At 45.3% G+C, this 22,682-nt stretch overlaps 1 protein-coding gene across 1 annotated transcript in view; it reads left to right on the top strand.

Moving 5' to 3' along the window:
• Positions 1–22,682, top strand: part of LOC124009837 (microtubule cross-linking factor 1-like) — a 271,598-nt gene that overhangs the window by 15,372 nt on the left and 233,544 nt on the right. Inside the window, 2 exon segments of the mRNA XM_046322025.1 lie at positions 5,916–6,140; positions 13,743–13,901. Coding sequence (XP_046177981.1) covers positions 5,916–6,140; positions 13,743–13,901 — 384 coding nt within the window.

Genomic DNA, 22,682 nt, shown 5'->3' with positions numbered 1-22,682 from the left:
GACTACACTACTCTACTCTACCTGTATAGACTACTCTACTCTACCTGTATAGACTACTCTACTCTACCTGTATAGACTACTCTATTCTACCTGTATAGACTACACTACTCTACTCTACCTGTATAGACTACTCTACTCTACCTGTATAGGCTACTCTACTCTACCTGTATAGACTACTCTACTCTACCTGTATAGACTACTCTACTCTACCTGTATAGACTACACTACTCTACTCTACCTGTATAGGCTACTCTACCTGTATAGACTACTCTACTCTACCTGTATAGACTACTCTACTCTACCTGTATAGACTACTCTACTCTACCTGTATAGGCTACTCTACTCTACCTGTATAGACTACACTACTCTACTCTACCTGTATAGACTACTCTACTCTACCTGTATAGACTACACTACTCTACTCTACCTGTATAGACTACTCTACTCTACCTGTATAGACTACTCTACTCTACCTGTATAGACTACTCTACCTGTATAGACTACTCTATTCTACCTGTATAGACTACACTACTCTACTCTACCTGTATAGACTACTCTACTCTACCTGTATAGACTACTCTACTCTACCTGTATAGACTACTCTACTCTACCTGTATAGACTACTCTACTCTACCTGTATAGACTACTCTACTCTACCTGTATAGGCTACTCTACTCTACCTGTATAGACTACACTACTCTACTCTACCTGTATAGACTACTCTACTCTACTCTACCTGTATAGACTACACTACTCTACTCTACCTGTATAGACTACTCTACTCTACCTGTATAGACTACTCTATTCTACCTGTATAGACTACACTACTCTACTCTACCTGTATAGACTACTCTACTCTACCTGTATAGACTACTCTACTCTACCTGTATAGACTACTCTATTCTACCTGTATAGACTACACTACTCTACTCTACCTGTATAGACTACTCTACTCTACCTGTATAGGCTACTCTACCTGTATAGACTACTCTACTCTACCTGTATAGACTACTCTACTCTACCTGTATAGACTACTCTACTCTACCTGTATAGGCTACTCTACTCTACCTGTATAGACTACACTACTCTACTCTACCTGTATAGACTACTCTACTCTACCTGTATAGACTACTCTACTCTACCTGTATAGACTACACTACTCTACTCTACCTGTATAGACTACTCTACTCTACCTGTATAGACTACTCTACTCTACCTGTATAGACTACTCTACTCTACCTGTATAGACTACTCTACTCTACCTGTATAGACTACTCTACTCTACCTGTATAGGCTACTCTACTCTACCTGTATAGACTACACTACTCTACTCTACCTGTATAGACTACTCTACTCTACCTGTATAGACTACTCTACTCTACCTGTATAGACTACACTACTCTACTCTACCTGTATAGACTACTCTACTCTACCTGTATAGACTACTCTACTCTACCTGTATAGACTACTCTACTCTACCTGTATAGACTACACTACTCTACTCTACCTGTATAGGCTACTCTACTCTACCTGTATAGGCCACTCTACTCTACCTGTATAGACTACTCTACTCTACCTGTATAGACTACTCTACTCTACCTGTATAGGCTACTCTACTCTACCTGTATAGGCTACTCTACTCTACCTGTATAGACTACTCTACTCTACCTGTATAGACTACTCTACTCTACCTGTATAGACTACACTACTCTACCTGTATAGGCTACACTACTCTACCTGTATAGACTACTCTACTCTACCTGTATAGACTACACTACTCTACTCTACCTGTATAGACTACACTACTCTACCTGTATAGGCTACACTACTCTACCTGTATAGACTACTCTACTCTACCTGTATAGACTACACTACTCTACTCTACCTGTATAGGCTACTCTACCTGTATAGACTACTCTACTCTACCTGTATAGGCTACTCTACTCTACCTGTATAGACTACTCTACTCTACCTGTATAGACTACACTACTCTACTCTACCTGTATAGACTACTCTACTCTACCTGTATAGGCTACTCTACTCTACCTGTATAGGCTACTCTACCTGTATAGACTACTCTACTCTACCTGTATAGGCTACTCTACTCTACCTGTATAGGCTACTCTACTCTACCTGTATAGACTACTCTACTCTACCTGTATAGACTACTCTACTCTACCTGTATAGGCTACTCTACTCTACCTGTATAGACTACACTACTCTACTCTACCTGTATAGACTACTCTACCTGTATAGACTACTCTACTCTACCTGTATAGACTACACTACTCTACTCTACCTGTATAGGCTACTCTACTCTACTCTACCTGTATAGACTACACTACTCTACTCTACCTGTATAGACTACTCTACTCTACCTGTATAGGCTACTCTACTCTACCTGTACAGACTACTCTATTCTACCTGTACAGACTACTCTACTCTACCTGTATAGACTACTCTACTCTACCTGTATAGGCTACTCTACTCTACCTGTACAGACTACTCTACTCTACCTGTATAGGCTACTCTACTCTACCTGTATAGACTACTCTACTCTACTCTACCTGTATAGACTACTCTACTCTACTCTACCTGTATAGACTACTCTACCTGTATAGACTACTCTACTCTACCTGTATAGACTACACTACTCTACTCTACCTGTATAGACTACACTACTCTACTCTACCTGTATAGACTACTCTACTCTACCTGTATAGGCTACACTACTCTACCTGTATAGACTACACTACTCTACTCTACCTGTATAGACTACACTACTCTACTCTACCTGTATAGACTACTCTACTCTACCTGTATAGACTACTCTACTCTACCTGTATAGACTACACTACTCTACTCTACCTGTATAGACTACTCTACTCTACCTGTATAGGCTACTCTACTCTACCTGTATAGGCTACTCTACTCTACCTGTATAGGCCACTCTACTCTACCTGTATAGGCTACTCTACCTGTATAGGCTACTCTACTCTACCTGTATAGACTACTCTACCTGTATAGACTACTCTACCTGTATAGACTACTCTACTCTACCTGTATAGGCTACTCTACTCTACCTGTATAGGCTACTCTACTCTACCTGTATAGGCTACTCTACTCTACCTGTATAGGCTACTCTACTCTACCTGTACAGACTACTCTACTCTACCTGTATAGACTACTCTACTCTACCTGTACAGACTACTCTACTCTACCTGTACAGACTACTCTACCTGTATAGGCTACTCTACTCTACCTGTACAGGCTACTCTACTCTACCTGTATAGGCTACTCTACCTGTATAGGCTACTCTACCTGTACAGGCTACTCTACTCTACCTATATAGGCTACTCTACCTGTATAGGCTACTCTACCTGTATAGGCTACTCTACTCTACCTGTACAGGCTACACTTCTCTACCTGTATAGGCTAGTATACCTACTACTTCCTACTGTACTCTACACTACTCTACTATATCATACTGTACTTTACACTACTCTACTATATCATACTGTACTTTACTCTACACTACTCTACTATATCATGCTGTACTGTACTCTACACTACTCTACTATATCATACTGTACTTTACACTACTCTACTATATCATACTGTACTTTACTCTACTATATCATGCTGTACTTTACTCTACACTACTATACTATATCATACTGTACTTTACTCTACTATATCATACTGTACTTTACTCTACACTACTCTACTATATCATACTGTACTTTAGACTACACTACTCTACTATATCCTACTGTACTCTACTATATCATACTGTACTTTACTCTACACTACTCTACTGTACTCTACTATATCCTACTGTACTTTACTCTACTATATCATACTGTACTTTACTCTACACTACACTACTCTACTATATCCTACTGTACTCTACTATATCATACTGTACTTTACTCTACACTACTCTACTGTACTCTACTATATCCTACTGTACTTTACTCTACCCTACTCTACTGTACTCTACTATATCCTATTGTACTCTACTATATCATACTGTACTTTACTCTACTATATCCTACTGTACTTTACTCTACTATATCCTACTGTACTCTACTATATCATACTGTACTTTACTCTACACTACTCTACTGTACTCTACTATATCCTACTGTACTTTACTCTACCCTACTCTACTGTACTCTACTATATCCTACTGTACTTTACTCTACCCTACTCTACTGTACTCTACTATATCCTATTGTACTCTACTATATCATACTGTACTTTACTCTACCCAACTCTACTATATCCTACTGTACTTTACTTTACTATATCATACTGTGCTTTACTCTACACTACTCTACTATATCATACTGTATTTTAGTCTACACTACTCTACTATATCCTACTGTACTCTACTATATCATACTGTACTTTACTCTACCCTAGTCTACTGTACTCTACTATATCCTACTGTACTTTACTCTACCCTACTCTGCTATATCCTACTGTACTTTACTCTACTATATCATACTGTACTTTACTCTACACTACTCTACTATATCATACTGTACTTTACTCTACACTACTCTACATTTACATTTAAGTAATTTACTCTACCTATCCTACTGTTCTCTACTATATCATACTGTACTTTACTCTACACTACTGTACTCTACTGTACTCTACCATACTCTAGTGTACTCTACCATACTCTACTGTACTCTACCCTACTCTACTGTACCCTACTGTACTCTACACTACTCTACTGCACCCTACTCTACTGTACTCTACTGTACTCTACCCTACTCTACTGTACCCTACTCTACTGTACTCTACCCTACTCTACACTACTCTACTATATCATACTGTACTGTACTCTACTATATCATGCTGTACTTTACTCTACACTACTCTACTGTGCTCTACTGTACTCTACTGTACTTTACTCTACACTACTGTACTGTACTCTACCCTACTCTACTGTACTCTACTATATCTTACTCTACCGTACTCTACTATATCTTACTCTACTGTATTGTACTGTACTCTACCCTACTCTACTGTACTCTACTATATCTTACTCTACTGTACTCTACACTACTCTACTATATCATACTGTACTGTACTCTACTATATCATGCTGTACTTTACTCTACACTACTCTACTGTGCTCTACTGTACTCTACTGTACTTTACTCTACACTACTGTACTCTACCCTACTCTACTGTACTCTACTATATCTTACTCTACTGTACTCTACTGTGCTCTACTGTACTCTACTGTACTTTACTCTACACTACTCTACCCTACTCTACTGTACTCTACACTACTGTACTGTACTCTACACTACTCTACTGCGCTCTACTCTACTGTACTCTACACTACTGTACTCTACCCTACTCTACTGTACTCTACACTACTCTACTGTACTCTACACTACTGTACTCTACCCTACTCTACTATATCTTACTCTACTATATCATACTGTACTGTACTATATCTTACTCTACTGTACTGTACTCTACACGGCCTACCTGGGGAAATGGATTTCATGAACCGAATCAGTAGCGACAGCATTGGAGGTCAACTCGTTTACTTGAAAGGTTAATGGAAACCACTTGTCAATTATTTAAAACCAAGCCTTTCTGTCTCTGTGTTCAGGGTGACATGAACTCGCACAATTCATTGCCATGCCATGCTTATGAGCTGCTTATGAATGAATATTGTCTTGCTGGTTGTAGTGGGAGTGTAGTTGACATACAGTATGCTCTCTGTGTGTACAAAAAGATTTGTCAACTTTTAGTGGACAGTGGAGGCTGAAGAGAGAACAGCTGTGTCTATCGTTACTATGCTTCAGCATAGAGTCACAAACATATCCCAGAGGGTATATCTTCACGTTCCCAACCTCTCTCTCTCTCTCTCTCTCCTCCAGGATGAAGTGGAGGAGCTGCGTGCGGAGATGGAGGAAGTCCGGGACAGTTACCTGGAAGAGGAGGTGTACCAGGTGCAGGAGTTACGCAGGGAGCTGGACCGCTCCAATAAGAACTGCCGGATCCTCCAGTACCGTCTCCGTAAGGTGGAGCAGAAGAGCCTCAGAGTGGCCCAGACTGGACATGTAGATGGAGAGCTGCTACGCAACCTGGAACAGGATCTCAAGGTACGTGTTGTACTTGGATCCTGTTTCAGTAATAATGATATCAGACCTTCTTGTTGTGTGTCCGATAATCTACCATTTAAAACATGCTAATAACGGTCCTCTGAGTATATCATTTTTTGGGGTATACTTCCACTGTTATGCCATCCAGCCCTGGAGTTTTCTCAGCCTTAAAGGATTTAATTGCATCAAGAAGTTCCTCCTCTGTAATTTGGCCTTCACATGAGTCTTTCTGTACAGATGTTAATTTTACATTACTAAAAGGAAAATAAATCCATATAATTTATCTTTGGTTAGTGGAGATGGAGGAGACTGAAACAAAAACATATGCTTAAATTACTTTCCTTCCTCTTTCAAAATATTGTTTGGCGAATCATGGGTGACTCCTCCATTTGTAACAAGTTCCAGTAAATTATTTTTGATAGTACTGTGTTCATGTACTGTGTTCATGTACTGTGTTTGTGTTTATTTACTGTGTTTGTGTTCATGTACTGTGTTCATGTACTGTGTTTGTGTTCATGTACTGTGTTCATGTACTGTGTTTGTGTTTTTGTACTGTGTTCATGTACTGTGTTTGTGTTTATTTACTGTGTTATGTACTGTGTTATGCACTGTGTTTGTTTACTGTTTTATGTACTGTGTTATGTACTGTGTTATGTACTGTGTTATGTACTGTGTTATGTACTGTGTTATGTACCTCAATGTCTTCAAAACTTATTGTTCTCACACGTCACACATGACTCCATGTGACTGTGTCCCCATGTGACTGTGTCTCCATGTGACTGTGTCCCCATGTCCCCATGTGACTGTGTCCCCATGTGACTGTGTCCCCATGTGACTGTGTCTCCATGTGACTGTGTCCCCATGTGAATGTGTCCCATGTGACTGTGTCCCCATGTGACTGTCTCCATGTGACTGTCTCCATGTGACTGTGTCCCATGTGACTGTGTCCCATGTGACTGTGTCCCATGTGACTGTGTCCCCATGTGACTGTGTCCCCATGTGACTGTGTCTCCATGTGACTGTGTCCCCATGTGACTGTGTCCCCATGTCCCCATGTGACTGTGTCCCCATGTCCCCATGTGACTGTGTCCCCATGTCCCCATGTGACTGTGTCCCCATATCCTATTGTACTCTACTATATCATACTGTACTTTACTCTACCCAACTCTACTATATCCTACTGTACTTTACTTTACTATATCATACTGTGCTTTACTCTACACTACTCTACTATATCATACTGTATTTTAGTCTACACTACTCTACTATATCCTACTGTACTCTACTATATCATACTGTACTTTACTCTACCCTAGTCTACTGTACTCTACTATATCCTACTGTACTTTACTCTACCCTACTCTGCTATATCCTACTGTACTTTACTCTACTATATCATACTGTACTTTACTCTACACTACTCTACTATATCATACTGTACTTTACTCTACACTACTCTACATTTACATTTAAGTAATTTACTCTACCTATCCTACTGTTCTCTACTATATCATACTGTACTTTACTCTACACTACTGTACTCTACTGTACTCTACCATACTCTAGTGTACTCTACCATACTCTACTGTACTCTACCCTACTCTACTGTACCCTACTGTACTCTACACTACTCTACTGCACCCTACTCTACTGTACTCTACACTACTCTACTGTACTCTACCCTACTCTACTGTACCCTACTCTACTGTACTCTACCCTACTCTACACTACTCTACTATATCATACTGTACTGTACTCTACTATATCATGCTGTACTTTACTCTACACTACTCTACTGTGCTCTACTGTACTCTACTGTACTTTACTCTACACTACTGTACTGTACTCTACCCTACTCTACTGTACTCTACTATATCTTACTCTACCGTACTCTACTATATCTTACTCTACTGTATTGTACTGTACTCTACCCTACTCTACTGTACTCTACTATATCTTACTCTACTGTACTCTACACTACTCTACTATATCATACTGTACTGTACTCTACTATATCATGCTGTACTTTACTCTACACTACTCTACTGTGCTCTACTGTACTCTACTGTACTTTACTCTACACTACTGTACTCTACCCTACTCTACTGTACTCTACTATATCTGTCTCCATGTGACTGTGTCTCCATGTGACTGTGTCCCCATGTGACTGTGTCTCCATGTGACTGTGTCTCATGTCTCCATGTGACTGTGTCTCATGTCTCCATGTGACTGTGTCTCCATGTGACTGTGTCTCCATGTGACTGTGTCCCCATGTGACTGTGTCTCATGTCCCCGTGTCTCATGTCCCCATGTGACTGTGTCTCCATGTGACTGTGTCTCCATGTGACTGTGTCTCCATGTGACTGTGTCCCCATGTGACTGTGTCCCCATGTGACTGTGTCCCCATGTGACTGTGTCTCCATGTGACTGTGTCCCCATGTGACTGTGTCCCCATGTGACTGTGTCTCCATGTGACTGTGTCTCCATGTGACTGTGTCTCCATGTCCCCATGTGACTGTGTCCCCATGTGACTGTGTCCCCATGTGACTGTGTCCCCATGTACCTGTGTCCCCATGTGACTGTGTCTCCATGTGACTGTGTCTCCATGTGACTGTGTCCCCATGTGACGGTGTCCCCATGTGACGGTGTCCCCATGTGACTGTCTCCATGTGACTGTTTCCCCATGTGACTGTGTCCCCATGTGACTGTCTCCATGTAACTGTGTACCCATGTGACTGTCTCCATGTAACTGTGTACCCATGTGACTGTGTCCCCATGTGACTGTGTCCCCATGTGACTATGTCCCCATGTGACTGTGTCCCCATGTGACTGTCTCCATGTGACTGTGTCCCCATGTGACTGTGTCCCCATGTCCCCATGTGACTGTGTCCCCATGTGAATGTGTCCCATGTGACTGTGTCCCCATGTGACTGTCTCCATGTGACTGTCTCCATGTGACTGTGTCCCATGTGACTGTGTCCCATGTGACTGTGTCCCCATGTGACTGTGTCCCCATGTGACTGTGTCTCCATGTGACTGTGTCCCCATGTGACTGTGTCCCCATGTCCCCATGTGACTGTGTCCCCATGTCCCCATGTGACTGTGTCCCCATGTCCCCATGTGACTGTGTCCCCATGTCCCCATGTGACTGTGTCCCCATGTGACTGTGTCCCCATGTGACTGTGTCTCCATGTGACTGTGTCTCCATGTGACTGTGTCCCCATGTGACTGTGTCTCCATGTGACTGTGTCCCCATGTGACTGTGTCCCCATGTGACTGTGTCTCCATGTGACTGTGTCTCCATGTGACTGTGTCCCCATGTGACTGTGTCTCCATGTGACTGTTTCCCCATGTGACTGTGTCCCCATGTGACTGTCTCCATGTAACTGTGTACCCATGTGACTGTGTCCCCATGTGACTGTGTCCCCATGTGACTATGTCCCCATGTGACTGTGTCCCCATGTGACTGTCTCCATGTGACTGTGTCCCCATGTGACTGTGTCCCCATGTCCCCATGTGACTGTGTCCCCATGTGACTGTGTCCCATGTGACTGTGTCCCATGTGACTGTGTCCCCATGTGACTGTGTCCCCATGTGACTGTGTCTCCATGTGACTGTGTCCCCATGTGACTGTGTCCCCATGTCCCCATGTGACTGTGTCCCCATGTCCCCATGTGACTGTGTCCCCATGTCCCCATGTGACTGTGTCTCCATGTGACTGTGTCCCCATGTGACTGTGTCTCCATGTGACTGTGTCTCCATGTGACTGTGTCCCCATGTGACTGTGTCTCCATGTGACTGTGTCTCCATGTGACTGTGTCCCCATGTGACTGTGTCCCCATGTGACTGTGTCCCCATGTGACTGTGTCTCCATGTGACTGTGTCCCCATGTGACTGTGTCCCCATGTGACTGTGTCCCCATGTGACTGTGTCTCCATGTGACTGTGTCTCCATGTGACTGTGTCTCATGTCTCCATGTGACTTTGTCTCCATGTGACTGTGTCTCCATGTGACTGTGTCTCCATGTGACTGTGTCCCCATGTGACTGTGTCTCATGTCCCCATGTGACTGTGTCTCCATGTGACTGTGTCTCCATGTGACTGTGTCTCCATGTGACTGTGTCCCCAAGTGACTGTGTCTCCATGTGACTGTGTCTCCATGTGACGGTGTCCCCATGTGACTGTCTCCATGTGACTGTGTCCCCATGTGACTGTGTCCCCATGTGACTGTGTCTCATGTCCCCATGTGACTGTGTCTCCATGTGACTGTGTCTCCATGTGACTGTGTCCCCATGTGACTGTGTCTCCATGTGACTGTGTCTCCATGTGACTGTGTCTCCATGTGACTGTGTCCCCATGTGACTGTGTCCCCATGTGACTGTGTCCCCATGTGACTGTGTCTCCATGTGACTGTGTCTCCATGTGACTGTGTCTCCATGTGACTGTGTCCCCATGTGACTGTGTCCCCATGTGACTGTGTCTCCATGTGACTGTGTCTCCATGTGACTGTGTCTCCATGTCCCCATGTGACTGTGTCCCCATGTGACTGTGTCCCCATGTGACTGTGTCCCCATGTACCTGTGTCCCCATGTGACTGTGTCTCCATGTGACTGTGTCCCCATGTGACTGTGTCCCCATGCGACTGTGTCCCCATGTGACGGTGTCCCCATGTGACTGTCTCCATGTGACTGTGTCCCCATGTGACTGTGTCCCCATGTGACTGTCTCCATGTAACTGTGTACCCATGTGACTGTGTCCCCATGTGACTGTGTCCCCATGTGACTATGTCCCCATGTGACTGTGTCCCCATGTGACTGTCTCCATGTGACTGTGTCCCCATGTGACTGTGTCCCCATGTCCCCATGTGACTGTGTCCCCATGTGACTGTGTCCCCATGTGACTGTGTCTCCATGTGACTGTGTCCCCATGTGACTGTGTCCCCATGTGAATGTGTCCCATGTGACTGTGTCCCCATGTGACTGTCTCCATGTGACTGTCTCCATGTGACTGTGTCCCATGTGACTGTGTCCCATGTGACTGTGTCCCCATGTGACTGTGTCTCCATGTGACTGTGTCTCCATGTGACTGTGTCCCCATGTGACTGTGTCCCCATGTCCCCATGTGACTGTGTCCCCATGTCCCCATGTGACTGTGTCCCCATGTCCCCATGTGACTGTGTCCCCATGTCCCCATGTGACTGTGTCTCCATGTGACTGTGTCTCCATGTGACTGTGTCCCCATGTGACTGTGTCCCCATGTGACTGTGTCTCCATGTGACTGTGTCTCCATGTGACTGTGTCCCCATGTGACTGTGTCTCCATGTGACTGTGTCTCCATGTGGCTGTGTCCCCATGTGACTGTGTCCCCATGTGACTGTGTCTCCATGTGACTGTGTCCCCATGTGACTGTGTCCCCATGTGACTGTGTCCCCATGTGACTGTGTCTCCATGTGACTGTGTCTCCATGTGACTGTGTCTCATGTCTCCATGTGACTGTGTCTCCATGTGACTGTGTCTCCATGTGACTGTGTCTCCATGTGACTGTGTCCCCATGTGACTGTGTCTCATGTCCCCATGTGACTGTGTCTCCATGTGACTGTGTCTCCATGTGACTGTGTCTCCATGTGACTGTGTCCCCATGTGACTGTGTCTCCATGTGACTGTGTCTCCATGTGACTGTGTCTCCATGTGACTGTGTCCCCATGTGACTGTGTCCCCATGTGACTGTGTCCCCATGTGACTGTGTCTCCATGTGACTGTGTCTCCATGTGACTGTGTCCCCATGTGACTGTGTCCCCATGTGACTGTGTCTCCATGTGACTGTGTCTCCATGTGACTGTGTCTCCATGTCCCCATGTGACTGTGTCCCCATGTGACTGTGTCCCCATGTACCTGTGTCCCCATGTGACTGTGTCTCCATGTGACTGTGTCCCCATGTGACTGTGCCCCCATGTGACTGTGTCCCCATGTGACGGTGTCCCCATGTGACTGTCTCCATGTGACTGTGTCCCCATGTGACTGTGTCCCCATGTGACTGTCTCCATGTAACTGTGTACCCATGTGACTGTGTCCCCATGTGACTGTGTCCCCATGTGACTATGTCCCCATGTGACTGTGTCCCCATGTGACTGTCTCCATGTGACTGTGTCCCCATGTGACTGTGTCCCCATGTGACTGTGTCCCCATGTGACTGTGTCCCCATGTCTCCATGTGACTGTGTCTCCATGTGACTGTGTCTGCATGTGATTGTGTCCCTATGTGACTGTGTCCCCATGTGACTGTGTCCCCATGTGACTGTCTCCATGTGACTGTGTCCCATGTGACTGTGTCCCCATGTGATTGTGTCCCCATGTGACTGTGTCCCCATGTGACTGTGTCCCCATTTGACTGTGTCCCCATGTCCCCATGTGACTGTGTCCCCATGTGACTGTGTCTCCATGTGACTGTGTCTCCATGTGACTGTGTCTCCATGTGACTGTGTCCCCATGTGACTGTGTCCCCATGTGACTGTGTCCCCATGTCCCCATGTGACTGTGTCCCCATGTCCCCATGTGACTGTCTCCATGTAACTGTGTCCCCATGTGACTGTGTCCCCATGTGACTGTGTCCCCATGTGACTGTGTCTCCATGTGACTGTGTCTCCATGTGACTGTGTCCCCATGTGACTGTGTCTCATGTCCCCATGTGACTGTGTCTCCATGTGACTGTGTCTCATGTCCCCATGTGACTGTGTCCCCATGTGACTGTGTCCCCATGTGACTATGTCCCCATGTGACTGTGTCCCCATGTGACTGTCTCCATGTGACTGTGTCCCCATGTGACTGTGTCCCCATGTGACTGTGTCCCCATGTCTCCATGTGACTGTGTCTCCATGTGACTGTGTCTGCATGTGACTGTGTCCCCATGTGACTGTATCCCCATGTGACTGTATCCCCATGTGACTGTGTCCCCATGTGACTGTCTCCATGTGACTGTGTCCCATGTGACTGTGTCCCCATGTGATTGTGTCCCCATGTGACTGTGTCCCCATGTGACTGTGTCCGCATGTGACTGTGTCCCCATGTGACTGTGTCCCCATGTGACTGTGTCCCCATGTCCCCATGTGACTGTCTCCATGTAACTGTGTCCCCATGTGACTGTGTCCCCATGTGACTGTGTCCCCATGTGACTGTGTCTCCATGTGACTGTGTCCCCATGTGACTGTGTCCCCATGTGACTGTGTCCCCATGTCCCCATGTGACTGTCTCCATGTAACTGTGTCCCCATGTTACTGTGTCCCCATGTGACTGTGTCCCCATGTGACTGTGTCTCCATGTGACTGTGTCCCCATGTGACTGTGTCTCATGTCCCCATGTGACTGTGTCTCCATGTGACTGTGTCTCCATGTGACTGTGTCTCATGTCCCCATGTGACTGTGTCCCTGTGTAACTGTGTCCCTATGTGACGGTGTCTCCATGTGACTGTGTCTCCATGTGACTGTGTCCCCATGTGACTGTGTCCCCATGTGACTGTGTCCCCATGTGACTGTGTCCCCATGTGACTGTGTCCCCATGTGACTGTGTCCCTGTGTAACTGTGTCCCCGTGTGACTGTGTCACTGTGCAGGTGGCCAAAGATGTGTCAGTGCGTTTGCACAACGAGCTGGAGAATGTAGAAGACAAGAGGACCAGGGCTGAAGATGAGAATGAGCTTCTGAGACAGAGGATCATCGAGGTGGAGATCTCTAAACAGGCTCTACACAATGAACTGGACAGAAATAAAGAGGTAGGAGGGAGGGAGGGAGGGAGGGAGGGAGGGAGGGAGGGAGGGAGGGAGGGAGGGGTGGAGGACTGAGGGGGAACTACTAGGACTACTAGGACTACTGTTCCCTGGTTTTCAGAGTTATGATTACTGTTCCCTGGCTTTCAGAGTTATGATTACTGTTCCCTGACTTTTAGAGTTAGGATTACTGTTCCTTGGTTTGTAGAGTTAGGATTACTGTTCCCTGGTTTGTAGAGTTAGGATTACTGTTCCCTGGCTTTCAGAGTTATGATTACTGTTCCCTGGCTTGTAGAGTTAGGATTACTGTTCCCTGGTTTGTAGAGTTAGGATTACTGTTCCCTGGTTTGTAGAGTTAGGATTACTGTTCCTTGGTTTGTAGAGTTAGGATTACTGTTCCCTGGTTTGTAGAGTTAGGATTACTGTTCCCTGGTTTGTAGAGTTAGGATTACTGTTCCCTGGTTTGTAGAGTTATGATTACTGTTCCCTGACTTTTAGAGTTAGGATTACTGTTCCCTGGCTTGTAGAGTTAGGATTACTGTTCCTTGGTTTGTAGAGTTAGGATTACTGTTCCCTGGTTTGTAGAGTTATGATTACTGTTCCCTGAGTTTTGGCCACTGGTAAAAGTTAAACCCATCCTGAAATGAAAGAGACAGAGTCTGTTTAGTGAGAGGTCTTAAATCCTTGTGTTTATTAGATTGCTGCTGTTTGTGTCATGTGGTATTTTTGTCTGTGAGGTGATATAGCCCTCTGATTGGACAGCGTCTGCAGCCTGTTAGCACAGAGGTGTTGCATTCTGGGAGTTGTAATGTGATGAGGAGCAGCTATACTTGGTGCTGTGTGTGTGGCCATACTGCCTGCCTGCTGTGTGTGTGTGGCCATACTGCATGCCTGCTGTGTGTGTGTGGCCATACTGCATGCCTGCTGTGTGTGTGTGGCCATACTGCCTGCCTGCTGTGTGTGTGTGGCCATACTGCCTGCCTGCTGTGTGTGTGGCCATACTGCCTGCCTGCTGTGTGTGTGGCCATACTGCCTGCCTGCTGTGTGTGTGTGGCCATACTGCCTGCCTGCTGTGTGTGGGCATACTGCCTGCATGTGTGTGTGGCCATACTGCCTGCCTGCTGTGTGTGTGGCCATACTGCCTGGTTTGGGTGGTATACTGTATATACCAGGTGAAGGGAGTAGGTTTGGGTGGTATACTGTATATACCAGGTGAAGGGAGTAGGTTTGGGTGGTATACTGTATATACCAGGTGAAGGGAGTAGGTTTGGGTGGTATACTGTATATACCAGGTGAAGGGAGTAGGTTTGGGTGGTATACTGTATATACCAGGTGAAGGGAGTAGGTTTGGGTGGTATACTGTATATACCAGGTGAAGGGAGTAGGTTTGGGTGGTATACTGTATATACCAGGTGAAGGGAGTAGGTTTGGGTGGTATACTGTATATACCAGGTGAAGGGAGTAGGTTTGGGTGGTATACTGTATATACCAGGTGAAGGGAGTAGGTTTGGGTGATATACTGTATATACCAGGTGAAGGGAGTAGGTTTGGAATGTATACTGTATATACCAGGTGAAGGGAGTGCATTTTACAGGAGAAAAGAACAAGTATCCCCACATCATTCAGAGCGCTGTCAGTAGCTCCACATCAGTCTGTCTGCTGATAGAATGATGGAGAACAGTAGCTCCACATCAGAGTGTTCTCTGCTGATAGAATGATGGAGAACAGTAGCTCCACATCAGAGAGCTGTCTGCTGATAGAATGATGGAGAACAGTAGCTCCACATCAGTCTGTCTGCTGATAGAATGATGGAGAACAGTAGCTCCACATCAGAGAGCTGTCTGCTGATAGAATGATGGAGAACAGTAGCTCCACATCAGTCTGTCTGCTGATAAAATGATGGAGAACAGTAGCTCCACATCAGTCTGTCTGCTGATAGAATGATGGAGAACAGTAGCTCCACATCAGTCTGTCTGCTGATAGAATGATGGAGAACAGTAGCTCCACATCAGAGAGCTGTCTGCTGATAGAATGATGGAGAACAGTAGCTCCACATCAGTCTGTCTGCTGATAGAATGATGGAGAACAGTAGCTCCACATCAGTCTGTCTGCTGATAGAATGATGGAGAACAGTAGCTCCACATCAGAGAGCTGTCTGCTGATAGAATGATGGAGAACAGTAGCTCCACATCAGTCTGTCTGCTGATAAAATGATGGAGAACAGTAGCTCCACATCAGTCTGTCTGCTGATAGAATGATGGAGAACAGTAGCTCCACATCAGTCTGTCTGCTGATAGAATGATGGAGAACAGTAGCTCCACATCAGTCTGTCTGCTGATAGAATGATGGAGAACAGTAGCTCCACATCAGTCTGTCTGCTGATAGAATGATGGAGAACAGTAGCTCCACATCAGAGTGCTGTCTGCTGATAGAATGATGGAGAACAGTAGCTCCACATCAGTCTGTCTGCTGATGAAATGATTGTTCATGAATTGCCATCTGAGTGGAGAAGTGCTACTGAAGCACAAAATCAGTCTGAAGCCGAGTAGAAATTACAATAAGAAGCTTTTAAGATCTGCGTTTACAAAACACAGCAAGATATTTCTTAAGCATTTAAAAATATAATTTCCTGCGTAAGATAACGCAGTTTCTGCATTAACACGACCCCTACGTTGAACTTTCTATCTAGTTTAAGTGGCTGAATTAATGAGGTGATGGGGCATCATGTTGCGTTAGCTTCCTGCCGTGTTTGAGAAGTCAAAGCCCTTCGGATTGGTTATCTGTGCAGCTGTTATCCGTTTACTTCCTTGTTTTTTTCTCCTCTCTGTTTTCGGCCCGTCTGCTCCTCCCCCTCCTCTGTCGTTAGCATATTTAGCTAGCAGCCTCTATGTAAATTTGCACGACTTGTGCCAATGTTGTTAGCATTCTGGTAATTGACAGCCAATGGGCTTTTCTGTTACACCCCTTGTGTACAAAGCCGGTAATACTGTAAATCCTGTGGGGGGGGGGACGATGTGAATATCTGGATACCGCCCAACCCTAGAAGAGAGGTGTAGAGAAAGACAGGACACAGAGCGAGGTAGAGGAGATAGAGAGACACTGAGGAAGGTGTAGAGAGACACCGAGGAAGGTGTAGAGAGAGGAGATAGAGACACAGTGAGGAAGGTGTAGTGAGAGGAGGTAGAGAGACAGTGAGGAAGGTGTAGAGAGAGGAGATAGAGACACAGTGAGGAAGGTGTAGTGAGAGGAGGTAGAGACACACTGAGGGAGGTGTAGAGAGACGAGGTAGAGAGACACAGTGAGGAAGGTGTAGAGAGACACAGTAAGGAAGGTGTAGAGAGGAGGTAGAGACACACTGAGGGAGGTGTAGAGAGACGAGGTAGAGAGACACAGTGAGGAAGGTGTAGAGAGACGAGGTAGAGACACAGTGAGGAAGGTGTAGAGAGACACAGTGAGGAAGGTGTAGAGAGGAGGTAGAGACACAGTGAGGAAGGTGTAGAGAGACGAGGTAGAGAGACACAGTGAGGAAGGTGTAGAGAGACACAGTGAGGAAGGTGTAGAGAGGAGGTAGAGACACACTGAGGGAGGTGTAGAGAGGAGGTAGAGACACACTGAGGGAGGTGTAGAGAGACGAGGTAGAGAGACACAGTGAGGAAGGTGTAGAGAGACGAGGTAGAGACACAGTGAGGAAGGTGTAGAGAGACGAGGTAGAGAGACACAGTGAGGAAGGTGTAGAGAGACACAGTGAGGAAGGTGTAGAGAGACACAGTGAGGAAGGTGTAGAGAGACACAGTGAGGAAGGTGTAGAGAGACACAGTGAGGAAGTTGTAGAGAGACACAGTGAGGAAGGTGTAGAGAGACACAGTGAGGAAGGTGTAGAGAGACACAGTGACGAAGGTGTAGAGAGACGAGGTAGAGAGACACAGTGATGAAGGTGTAGAGAGACGAGGTAGAGAGACACAGTGAGGAAGGTGTAGAGAGACACAGTGAGGAAGGTGTAGAGAGACACAGTGAGGAAGGTGTAGAGAGACGAGGTAGAGACACAGTGAGGAAGGTGTAGAGAGAGGAGATAGAGACACAGTGAGGAAGGTGTAGAGAGAGGAGATAGAGACACAGTGAGGAAGGTGTAGAGAGACGAGGTAGAGAGACACAGTGAGGAAGGTGTAGAGAGGTGTAGAGAGACAAGGTAGAGACACAGTGAGGAAGGTGTAGAGAGACGAGGTAGAGAGACACAGTGAGGAAGGTGTAGAGAGACGAGGTAGAGAGAGACATTGAGGAAGGTGTAGAGAGACGAGGTAGAGAGACACAGTGAGGGAGGTGTAGAGAGACGAGGTAGAGAGACACAGTGAGGAAGGTGTAGAGAGACACAGTGAGGAAGGTGTAGAGAGACGAGGTAGAGAGAGACATTGAGGAAGGTGTAGAGAGACAAGGTAGAGAGACACAATGAGGAAGGTGTAGAGAGACGAGGTAGAGAGAGACATTGAGGAAGGTGTAGAGAGACGAGGTAGAGAGACACAGTGAGGAAGGTGTAGAGAGACACAGTGAGGAAGGTGTAGAGAGACGAGGTAGAGAGACACAGTGAGGGAGGTGTAGAGAGACACAGTGAGGAAGGTGTAGAGAGACGAGGTAGAGAGACAGTGAGGAAGGTGTAGAGAGAGGAGGTAGAGAGACACAGTGAGGAAGGTGTAGGGAGACGAGGTAGAGAGACACACTGAGGAAGGTGTAGGGAGACGAGGTAGAGAGACACACTGAGGAAGGTGTAGAGAGAGGAGGTAGAGAGACACAGTGAGGAAGGTGTAGAGAGAGGAGGTAGAGACACAGTAAGGAAGGTGTAGAGAGAGGAGATAGAGAGACACAGTGAGGAAGGTGTAGAGAGACACACTGAGGAAGGTGTAGAGAGAGGAGGTAGAGACACAGTAAGGAAGGTGTAGAGAGAGGAGATAGAGAGACACAGTGAGGAAGGTGTAGAGAGACACAGTGAGGAAGGTGTAGAGAGACACAGTGAGGGAGGTGTAGAGAGAGGAGATAGAGAGACACAGTAAGGAAGGTGTAGAGAGACACAGTGAGGGAGGTGTAGAGAGAGGAGGTAGAGAGACACAGTAAGGAAGGTGTAGAGAGAGGAGATAGAGAGACACAGTGAGGAAGGTGTAGAGAGACACAGTGAGGAAGGTGTAGAGAGACACCGTGAGGAAGGTGTAGAGAGACACAGTAAGGAAGGTGTAGAGAGAGGAGATAGAGAGACACAGTGAGGAAGGTGTAGAGAGAGGAGATAGAGAGACACAGTGAGGAAGGTGTAGAGAGAGGAGATAGAGAGACACAGTAAGGAAGGTGTAGAGAGAGGAGGTAGAGAGACACAGTGAGGGAGGTGTAGAGAGACACAGTGAGGGAGGTGTAGAGAGACACAGTGAGGAAGGTGTAGAGGGACGAGGTAGAGAGACACAGTGAGGAAGGTGTAGAGAGACACCGTGAGGGAGGAGATAGAGAGACACAGTGAGGAAGGTGTAGAGAGAGGAGATAGAGAGACACAGTAAGGAAGGTGTAGAGAGAGGAGATAGAGAGACACAGTGAGGAAGGTGTAGAGAGAGGAGGTAGAGACACAGTGAGGAAGGTGTAGAGAGACGAGGTAGAGAGACAGTGAGGAAGGTGTAGAGAGAGGAGATAGAGACACAGTGAGGAAGGTGTAGAGAGACACAGTGAGGAAGGTGTAGAGAGACGAGGTAGAGAGACACAGTGAGGAAGGTGTAGAGAGACGAGGTAGAGAGACAGTGAGGAAGGTGTAGAGAGACACAGTGAGGAAGGTGTAGAGAGACAGTGAGGAAGGTGTAGAGAGACACAGTGAGGAAGGTGTAGAGAGACGAGGTAGAGAGACAGTGAGGGAGGTGTAGAGAGAGGAGGTAGAGAGACACAGTAAGGAAGGTGTAGAGAGAGGATATAGAGACACAGTAAGGTAGAGAGACAGTGAGGTAGAGAGACAGTGAGGAAGGTGTAGAGAGAGGAGATAGAGAGACACAGTGAGGAAGGTGTAGAGAGAGGAGATAGAGAGACACAGTGAGGAAGGTGTAGAGAGACGAGGTAGAGAGACACAGTGAGGAAGGTGTAGAGAGACACAGTGAGGAAGGTGTAGAGAGACACAGTGAGGAAGGTGTAGAGAGACACAGTGAGGAAGGTGTAGAGAGACACAGTGAGGAAGGTGTAGAGAGACACAGTGAGGAAGGTGTAGAGACACAGTGAGGAAGGTGTAGAGAGACACAGTGAGGAAGGTGTAGAGAGACACAGTGAGGGAGGTGTAGAGAGACACAGTGAGGAAGGTGTAGAGAGACACAGTGAGGAAGGTGTAGAGCGACACAGTGAGGAAGGTGTAGAGAGACGAGGTAGAGACACAGTGAGGAAGGTGTAGAGAGAGGAGGTAGAGACACAGTGAGGAAGGTGTAGAGAGACGAGGTAGAGAGACACAGTGAGGAAAGTGTAGAGAGACAGTGAGGAAGGTGTAGAGAGACACAGTGAGGGAGGTGTAGAGAGAGGAGATAGAGAGACTCAGTGAGGGAGGTATAAAGAGAGGAGGTAGAGAGACAGTCCTCTCTCCTTCTCCCCTGTGGGTTGCCCCAGAAAAACACTGTCTGCTGTTAGCCTGGCAGCCTCTGGAGCTAGCTGGATCTGGAGCTAATTACAGTCTGCCTCAAGTGACTCTTCTCCAGTGTTAACCAGTACAATGTCAATATAATATTTTCTGCCTCAAGTGACTCCTCTCCAGTGTTAACCAGTACAATGTCAATATAATATTCTCTGCCTCAAGTGACTCTTCTCCAGTGTTAACCAGTACAATGTCAATATAATATTCTCTGCCTCAAGTGACTCTTCTCCAGTTTTAACCAGTACAATGCCAATATAATATTCTCTGCCTCAAGTGACTCCTCTCCAGTGTTAACCAGTACAATGTCAATATAATATTCTCTGCCTCAAGTGACTCTTCTCCAGTTTTAACCAGTACAATGTCAATATAATATTCTCTGCCTCAAGTGACTCCTCTCCAGTGTTAACCAGTACAATGTCAATATAATATTCTCTGCCTCAAGTGACTCTTCTCCAGTTTTAACCAGTACAATGTCAATATAATATTTTCTGCCTCAAGTGACTCTTCTCCAGTGTTAACCAGTACAATGTCAATATAATATTCTCTGCCTCAAGTGACTCTTCTCCAGTGTTAACCAGTACAATGTCAATATAATATTCTCTGCCTCAAGTGACTCTTCTCCAGTGTTAACCAGTACAATGTCAATATAATATTCTCTGCCTCAAGTGACTCTTCTCCAGTGTTAACCAGTACAATGTCAATATAATATTCTCTGCCTCAAGTGACTCTTCTCCAGTGTTAACCAGTACAATGTCAATATAATATTCTCTGCCTCAAGTGACTTCTCTCCAGTGTTAACCAGTACAATGTCAATATAATATTTTCTGCCTCAAGTGACTCCTCTCCAGTGTTAACCAGTACAATGTCAATATAATATTTTCTGCCTCAAGTGACTCTTCTCCAGTGTTAACCAGTACAATGTCAATATAATATTTTCTGCCTCAAGTGACTCTTCTCCAGTGTTAACCAGTACAATGTCAATATAATATTTTCTGCCTCAAGTGACTCTTCTCCAGTGTTAACCAGTACAATGTCAATATAATATTCTCTGCCTCAAGTGACTCTTCTCCAGTGTTAACCAGTACAATGTCAATATAATATTTTCTGCCTCAAGTGACTCTTCTCCAGTTTTAACCAGTACAATGTCAATATAATATTTTCTGCCTCAAGTGACTCTTCTCCAGTTTTAACCAGTACAATGTCAATATAATATTCTCTGCCTCAAGTGACTCTTCTCCAGTGTTAACCAGTACAATGTCAATATAATATTCTCTGCCTCAAGTGACTCTTCTCCAGTTTTAACCAGTACAATGTCAATATAATATTCTCTGCCTCAAGTGACTCTTCTCCAGTGTTAACCAGTACAATGTCAATATAATATTTTCTGCCTCAAGTGACTCTTCTCCAGTGTTAACCAGTACAATGTCAATATAATATTTTCTGCCTCAAGTGACTCTTCTCCAGTGTTAACCAGTACAATGTCAATATAATATTTTCTGCCTCAAGTGACTCCTCTCCAGTGTTAACCAGTACAATGTCAATATAATATTTTCTGCCTCAAGTGACTCTTCTCCAGTGTTAACCAGTACAATGTCAATATAATATTTTCTGCCTCAAGTGACTCTTCTCCAGTGTTAACCAGTACAATGTCAATATAATATTCTCTGCCTCAAGTGACTCTTCTCCAGTTTTAACCAGTACAATGTCAATATAATATTCTCTGCCTCAAGTGACTCTTCTCCAGTGTTAACCAGTACAATGTCAATATAATATTCTCTGCCTCAAGTGACTCCTCTCCAGTGTTAACCAGTACAATGTCAATATAATATTTTCTGCCTCAAGTGACTCCTCTCCAGTGTTAACCAGTACAATGTCAATATAATATTCTCTGCCTCAAGTGACTCTTCTCCAGTGTTAACCAGTACAATGTCAATATAATATTCTCTGCCTCAAGTGACTCTTCTCCAGTGTTAACCAGTACAATGTCAATATAATATTTTCTGCCTCAAGTGACTCTTCTCCAGTTTTAACCAGTACAATGTCAATATAATATTCTCTGCCTCAAGTGACTCTTCTCCAGTGTTAACCAGTACAATGTCAATATAATATTCTCTGCCTCAAGTGACTCTTCTCCAGTTTTAACCAGTACAATGTCA

This window comes from Oncorhynchus gorbuscha, linkage group LG22 (assembly GCF_021184085.1).
Source record: "Oncorhynchus gorbuscha isolate QuinsamMale2020 ecotype Even-year linkage group LG22, OgorEven_v1.0, whole genome shotgun sequence".
NCBI classification, from domain to species: Eukaryota; Metazoa; Chordata; class Actinopteri; order Salmoniformes; family Salmonidae; genus Oncorhynchus; species Oncorhynchus gorbuscha.
Note: the sequence above shows the minus strand (reverse complement) of the source record. Positions and strands in the feature narration are given on the sequence as shown.